Source organism: Nansenia antarctica (assembly GCF_963989245.1).
Source record: "Nansenia antarctica genome assembly, chromosome: 4".
Classification (NCBI taxonomy): domain Eukaryota; kingdom Metazoa; phylum Chordata; class Actinopteri; order Argentiniformes; family Microstomatidae; genus Nansenia; species Nansenia antarctica.
The window spans coordinates 15,516,436-15,524,247 of NC_137689.1; the positions used below are offsets into that span (position 1 = coordinate 15,516,436).

The 7,812-nt window shown below is 46.7% G+C and overlaps 1 protein-coding gene across 1 annotated transcript; it reads right to left on the reverse strand.

Annotated features, from left to right (window-relative positions):
* Positions 1-3,581: 3,581 nt before the first annotated feature.
* On the reverse strand, positions 3,582-7,299 carry LOC308154696 (rho-related GTP-binding protein RhoG-like). Its single transcript, XM_080527877.1, has 2 exons — positions 7,195-7,299; positions 3,582-6,660 (listed from the first exon to the last, which is right to left on the reverse strand). The coding sequence occupies exon 2, from the start codon at positions 6,626-6,628 to the stop codon at positions 6,053-6,055; it is 576 nt and encodes a 191-aa protein (XP_080384003.1). The 5' UTR covers positions 6,629-6,660; positions 7,195-7,299; the 3' UTR covers positions 3,582-6,052.
* Positions 7,300-7,812: the final 513 nt, after the last annotated feature.

The following is a 7,812-nucleotide window of genomic DNA, read 5'->3' on the forward strand; positions in this document are numbered from 1 at the left end:
CACCTTATGAATGAATGAATGAATGAATGAATGAATGAATGGACTTTATTGTCATTGCTACAGTACAGGTACCAAACAACGAAATTTAGGAGGGGTGGCTCCCCTGGTGTTAGGAAAGGGAGAAAAAAATACACTTTTAGAAAAAGAATAAAATCACAAGAAGGTAAGGAGCTGGTTTACATAAATAAAGGCTATGTACACAATCCACTGTACTATACTGCACAGATAGTCAACTAGGGTTGTCATATTGCACAATAGTATTTTTTCACGTTATTTAAAGTGTCACAGTTTGCAGGCTTGAAATGTACATGTTTGTGCCTCAGCACTACACCTGATTTTTTCAGTCCAGCAGCTGCCATACAATCCGTCCAGACTGTCCAGGGCCCAGAACTTAGGTCTTTGCTGTGTTCAGGGCCTGGACGGCCCTGTGGTAGAAGCAGTTCTTCAGTCTGTTTGTCTTAGCGGCCGGGGTCCTGTACCTCCTTTTCGAGGGCAGCCTGATAAAGTGTACGTGTCCAGGGTGGGTCGGGTCCCTGGAGATCTTGGAGGCCTTCCTGAGACAGCGTGTGTTGTACAGCTCTTCCAGAGAGGGGAGGGGGGCGCCGGTGATCTTCTGTGCTGTTCTCACGACTCTCTGTAGCGCATTTCTCTCCGCTGTTGTGCAGCTGTAGAACCAGTTGCAGATGCCGTAGGTGAGGATGCTCTCCACTGCGCCGCGGTAGAAGGCCACCAGTATCTCCTGCTTGTTGTGTTCTTTCCTGAGGCATCTCAGGGTGTATAGCCGCTGTTGTGCCCTCTTGATGGTGCCTTTTGTGTTGTCCTTCCAGGTCAGGTCATCCCGCATGTGATGTCCCAGGAATCGGAGGGTTGAGACTCTCTCCACGCTCTCTCCGTCGATGAGCAGGGGCTGGATCTCTGACTTTTTCCTCCTGAAGTCTACGATGAATTCCTGGGTCTTTGACTTGTTCAGCAGCAGGTTGTTAACCTTGCACAGCTTGCTCAGTTGCTCTACCTCATCCCTGTACGCCGCCTCGTCCCCCCCCGAGATACATCCCACCACGGTGGTGTCGTCTGCAAACTTTACGATGTAGTTGCTGGGGTGGACGGGGGTGAAGTCGTGGGTGTAGAGGTTGTAGAGGATGGGGCTTAGCACGCAGCCCTGGGGGGACCCAGTGCTGAGGCTGAGGGCTGTGGAGGTGTGGGGGCCCACCCGCCCCCTCTGGGGGCGGTCGGTCAGGAAGTCCTTGATCCACGCACAGAGTGTGATAGACCCAGGTCTAGTAGTTTGGTCACTAGCCTGTCTGGAAGGATGGTGTTGAAGGCGGAGCTGAAGTCCACGAAGAGCAGTCTCGCGTAGCTGTTTCCCCTCTCCAGGTGGGATAGAGTGGCGTGGAGAGTCGTCGCGATGGCGTCCTCTGTGGACCTGTGGGCTCTGTAGGCGAACTGGTATGGATCCAGGTTGGGCGGGAGGCGTGTGAGTATGTGGGCCCGGACTAGTTTCTCGAAGCACTTCATGATGATTGGTGTGAGTGCCACCGGGCGGTAGTCGTTTAGGCAGCTCACCGTGCTTTTCTTCGGGACTGGGATGATAGTTGAGGTTTTCAGGCAGGGTGGGACGGTGGCCTGGGACAGGGACTGGTTAAAGATGTTGGTGAGCCCCGCGGTGGTGTAGCGGTCTACGCACTGGCCGCTAGTGCATGCTGCCCACCGGGGCCGGGGTTCGTATCCCGGCTCGCCAGATCCAGATATGGCCGAGGCACACGGGAAGCGGCATATTGGCCGGCCGCTTCCGAGGGGGGTATAGGAGTATTTCTGGACTAGGATCCGTCGCGCAACACCGCCCCCTGGGCGCCGGAATAACGGTACTGGGCTCGAGGAGCCAGTCAGCCTAGTCTGCCTGGCGCCCTCCTCTGGGACTGCCGGCCACGGGGTCGTGCGGCGGATCCCATGCAATAGGCAGGGGATAATTGGATGCTAAGTTGGGTTAAATTGGCTACCAAATTGGGTGAAAAAGGGATAAAATCTGGAAAAAAAAAAAAAAAAAAAAAAAAAAAGATGTTGGTGAAAACCCCGGCCAGCTGGTCGGCGCAGTCTCTCAGCACCCGTCCCAGGACGCCATCCGGCCCCGAGGCTTTCCTGGGGTCCACCGCCTTCAGTACGCGTCTCACTTCATGCTCTGTGAGGGTGAGGCTGCTGAGAGCTGGAGAGAGTGGTGTTTGTGTTGCGGTTACCTCCGTTCGCCCCTCGTCGAACCGGGCGTAGAAGGTGTTCAGCTTTCCCGCCAGCAGGGGGTCGTCCTCTGCGGCTGTGAGCCTGTTGGCTCTGAAGTTTGTCATCTTCTGAACCCCCTGCCACATCCGCCTGGAGTCGTTGCTCAGGAGGCATTCCTCAATCTTCTCTCTGTGCTCTGCCTTGGCCGCTTTGATGCCGCGCTTTAGGTTGGCCCTGGTGGAGCTGTACAGCGGTGTGCTCTTCCCTGCGAAAAAGGCGTTGTCCCTCTCGTTGATCAGTTTTTGGACCTTCCCAGTCATCCATGGCTTCGTGTTGGGGTAGACCCGGACCCGTTTGTCCACGGTGACTGAGTTGGTGCAGTTCACTATGTGGTTCAGAACCGACGACGTGTACTGTTCCAGGTCCTCATGCTCATATTCCTGCCATAGGGTGTCATTTAGGCAGATCTGCAGTGGAGCGGACCCTTCTTAACTGCTGCTCCTGAGACATCTTCTGCCCCTCAGCACCACGTCTCCTAAAGACGTCCGCTTTCCCCTCTACTGTGTCCCTAAGAACTTATATTGCCCCCTTTGTACTGTTTCTCTGTTCCTCCAGTATATTAAAAAAAAGGTTTTAGGAGGTGGTAGAAGAAGGTTTCTCCTTCTATCAATGGCCCCGGGCCTGAGCTAGATTACTCTTCCTGCCACGAATGGTGGACTGATGATTCACATGCTTAGCATTCAAATGTATTGATTGTAAGTCGCTTTGGAATAAGGCGTCTGCTAAATGCCAAAAATGTAAATGTAAATGTAATTGTGTCATGAATAATTATGCACACTGTCTGAGACATGTCTCTATTGCTAAAGGTCACTTTCCTGGGATGTCCTTTCAAGTGTGAATCTGTCACAGGTTATCTATCTTGATCTTTTGATGAAAATAGAAAATATTGCAGTTTCTGTTTTTGAAGAGATAGCATTAGTCACCCGTACATGCTCCCACTCCCAATCTGTGAGTCATCCATGTATCTGCATGGGCCATCTCTACAGACACAGTGACAATGAGATGTTTGTGTACAGTAGCATTACAGCAAGGTATGATGTAACAGTGTTCAATGTGAATGCACTGCAGCTGCTCCCTCAGTCCCTAGTGTGTGCACACTAATAATGCACTGGTAACAGATTGAAGCAACTCATAAATATGACAACGTCTTCATTGTCTCATAAAATGTACGAAAACATTTTCTACAAACATGTGCTCCCTTGTCTGATATTGTAGCCCACCTCACTCCTGAGTTTCCATCATTTAAGTTTCAAACAAACAACAGTACAAAGACAAATGTAAAGTCTTACATTTATTTGGCATGGCTGATATTTTCCACAATATCATGTAGTACATGTGGGTTTTTGTTGTAGTTAAAATAACTCTTTTTTTAAACTCACAAATCAGGTTCCACACAGTGCACCGCATACACACCTCTGCAAGGCCCTTCAAGGCCGAGTCATCCCTTCTACGTAAAAGGGCTAAAAAGGCAAAGGCTTAAACATTAAGCTAATGCTAGAATGCGCCTTTTCATGAAGTCAATAAAATTGCATTTGCTGAACATGAATATAGTATGACCAAATCAAAAGCTGTAGCACGGCAAGTCTGGGATATGCCGAATTTATGGTTTGAGTTCACTGTACCATATAGGGTCTATCAGTGATTTATAGGAAAAAGGAAGCGGTCTTTATTTGAAAGTAGTTTTATAACCAGGGAATGCTTCCTTGGTGCAACTGCGCTAGGATGATGATTGGTTGCCCTATCTTTTACAATGCCTTTGATTACTAAGCTTATATAATTAATGTACACAATATAGGGCAAACAAACAGCTTGTTATCACAGAAGGTAATGCATGAGTTACTACACAAGGTAACAATTGTTTATCTAAAATATAATGTACAATGACTTCTTGTTGTAAAAAAGATTAAATCAAATACATAATCAAGTCAAGCGCATAGTTTTTACTCTAAAAATACAAAGTAATGGCCACAACACTTGCAAATGGATATTTCAAAGTACTGTAATTAGATTGACTAACAACAGTAGGACCCATAGTTTGATGAGCGTCAACATATTTGCATATCAATCATGATTAGTTATAGCCAAGCATTTAGTCTAAGTCCACAGTACAAAATGTCATTCAGTTCCAAAGACATATGGGATTGTGGCCATAATTCAAAACAACCAAACAAACATTTTACATTTCTTACATTAAACTGTATTTAAGAAACCTATTGCTTTCCATCAGTGGGGAACAGTACACCTGTTTCAGAAGTCAGACACTTCAACAATGAAGAAGTACAACTCAATGTCTGAAGCATTACAGATTCTGCAGGTTTCCAAATGTATTGTCCAGTCAGCATTTAATAACCTATTAAATATCTTTTAAAAATGAATAAAAATGTTAAGTTTTCAATTTAATTCAGAGCTACAATCTAATGAACACCTGCTGAATTGTGGCATTTCAGGACTGACACAGCAGATCTCTTTTCTGTGCAGATCAGATACCACCAAAAGGCACAAGACAACCATTTACACTAGAATAACCCACTAGTGCTATTTGAATAAAAACCTACAGAGAGTAGATGAGTTTGGCAATCTTCTTATGTTGCTGCGGCAAAAGATTTACAGTTGCAGTATTAGTCATACTTGCTGTTACACATAGATAAGTTTACAGTTAGCCACAAATAAGTAGCATCACTGCTAGAGGTACCTTCAACACACGTACCTACTTTTCAGGGTAGTAACACCAAACAGTACAGTACAAATCGTAATGTGTAGCATTAATTCAGCATGTAAGGTTCAGTTCCACTTCCAATAGAACATGGAATGTATTTTATTTGTGGTTTCTATTTGACTTGGAACAAAGATTACATTACTCATTAGTAAGCAGAGAGCGTTGACTTATTTAGGGGGAGCTCTCACAAGTCACTCAAGTGACTCAACATTGAATTATTCCTTCCTGCCTCCTCTTTTTCACCGGCAATACAAAAAGGCCTAGTAGGTTAATCTTCGAGACATCTGTTTACTTAGTAGACATGGACGTCCAAATCTGTATTCACTGTGAGACAATCAAGACTCTGTTTTGACAATAAAGCATTGTATGTATGGCAAGCTCATGGTTTACAGAGTACGATAGAGAGGAGTGGGAGCAACCCAGTGAGCAATAGGAGACAGACTGATCTTATCAAAGTGTGCCTGTGTTTGGGGTGATGGTGTTTTACACCCTTGCAGCCTCTTTTCAGCAGAGTTCAGCTGATGTTTTGTAACCTTGCTTGCGACAAATGTTGAAAACAAGAGGTATATTATTAGCATTTAACAGTTCCAAGTGTCACTATCAATGGCACAGACGCTACTGGGTGGCACACACAAAATGCCTCAAATATACTCAGAAAACAAGGGAGGAAAGATTAACAGCAAAGGTTGAACATATTAAAAGACTGGCCCAATGCAGGAGAAAGGCAGTGTGAAAAATCTAATGTAATCTTAACCATGCCACTAGTGATGACACGTAAGGCAGTAACTGGCTGAGTAGGCACCATTGAAATCCCTGTGGCATCTTCACTTTGGTGTTTATTTTCAGAGATACAAAAATCCATGGGAAGGCTGGTGGCATCAATTAAAACCACATCTAGTGGTGAGGACCTCAACAACAACAACAACAGAAAACCCCATAATTAATAAAGAAGCCAGGCAAAGCTAACAGTGGCGAGGGTTTAAATGTGGAAGGTCTATTGGCGCCAAACTGGCCAAGCCAATCAAATTAGTCTCTTCCCCAAGGCTCCCCAGTCTAGGCACATGGTTATAACAGAACACACTTCTTGGCATTCTTCTTGGTAACAGGGTAGAGCACCGCACGCACAGCCTCTGCAAACACATCCCTCACTCCTTCCTGCATCAGAGCCGAGCATTCCAGGTATTTGACAGCACCTATCTGCTTGGCTAAAGAGTTGCCCTGCTGTGGAGTGGTGGGGGCCAAACCGTGCTCCTTCATCTTCTTTACCGCCTCCGCATCTCCCCGCAGGTCCTTCTTGGTGCCCACCAGCAGCACGGGCACACCGGGGCAGTGGTGAGACACCTCGGGGTGCCACTTGTGCCGTACATTGGCGTGGGACGAGGGACTCCCGATGGAGAAGCAGATGATGAAGACGTTGGTCTGCGGATAGGAGAGTGTGCGCAGCCGGTCGTACTCCTCCTGACCCGCCGTGTCCCACAGGTTGAGGCTGATGGCACGACCGTCCACACTGATCTGGGCGCTGTAGTTGTCGAACACAGTGGGGATGTATTCCTCTGGGAAGGCGTTAGTCGTGTAGGAGATGAGGAGACAGGTCTTACCCACAGCGCCATCGCCCACCACCACACACTTTATGGTCTGCATCCTGCCCTCATCCACACGGGCGCCTAGGCTGCCTGCATGAGGGGTGGGAGATAGACAGTCAAGACAGGGGAGAGATAAACCCATACAATATTGCCACCTGGGGGTTAACAGACTACAACTTCAATTCAACCATTATATCTAAGTAAGACATATGCATATCCAAGTAACTCATTCTTGTTAACGTAGTGCTGCTAGTGGCTAGCTGTTAACACACTACTGACAAGTCAACTAAGCTGTATTTCTCCCCAACTAGGAGGAAAAGTTGCACAACTCCACTAAAAGTAGGCGGACTAAGTATAAAATGACAGGAAACCCCATAGTTTATTAACATGACTTTTATAGGCCCAGGAAACCAGGAAGAATACACTTTCTTTCTAAGTTGGAGCAAACAAGCTAATATTAGCTGGATGGCTAGCTAGCCAAATTAGCACGCGCTGGTGTTTCCGTGCTGGCTTGGCCGTAGCCGCTAAGCTAAGCTAAGTGCTAAGTTGTTGTATTGACCCAAGAACACAGATAACTTATTGAATAACATCTGAAACCAAAGCATAAATACAAACCCGACTCACAGTGAAGTTGGTACGGGGGTTGAATGGTCCCATTAAATGAGCTGAGGTCAGGTTATGTTGATAAATTCGCCCCACCGCCTTATTCACTCGCGCCCTCCTTCGTTGTTGTAGCAGAAGTTTTTTCCTCCATCCGGGGAGCGAATTTGTGAAACCTAGGATGGTAGGGGAAGGCAGGGCAATACCGCTACCTGATTGGTTGGCGAAGCACTTGTGAAGAGCCCCGCCAACCAATCAGGTAGCGGTATTGCCCTACCTTCCCTGCTTCGCCAACCAATCAGGTAGCGGTATTGCCCTACCTTCCCCTACCATCCTAGGTTCCGCAGATTCGCATCCGGCGATCCTTGTCCCAACACACGGGTGTTCTGGTAGATGTAGTGCGGGTCACGGAGTACATTAGTGGTTGAAATCAAATGATTCAACAAATATACACAATTCAAGCGTAAGTAAAATATCACTAACAACATGCATTATTTTTTATTGCCTTGTTCAAAAAGTGTAATGTTGGGACACAGCATAAGTAGAATGCAAAAAAATGTGAAGAAACCCTGCTGAATCTTCAATGACCACTACACTGAATCGGTACTGCCAGTGCCAAGCTACCAGATTTCCATTCACACT

Bases quoted from the DNA above. Each gene is read 5' to 3' on its own strand.
- LOC308154696 (XM_080527877.1), bottom strand. From the start codon at position 6,628: ATGCAGACCATAAAGTGTGTGGTGGTGGGCGATGGCGCTGTGGGTAAG.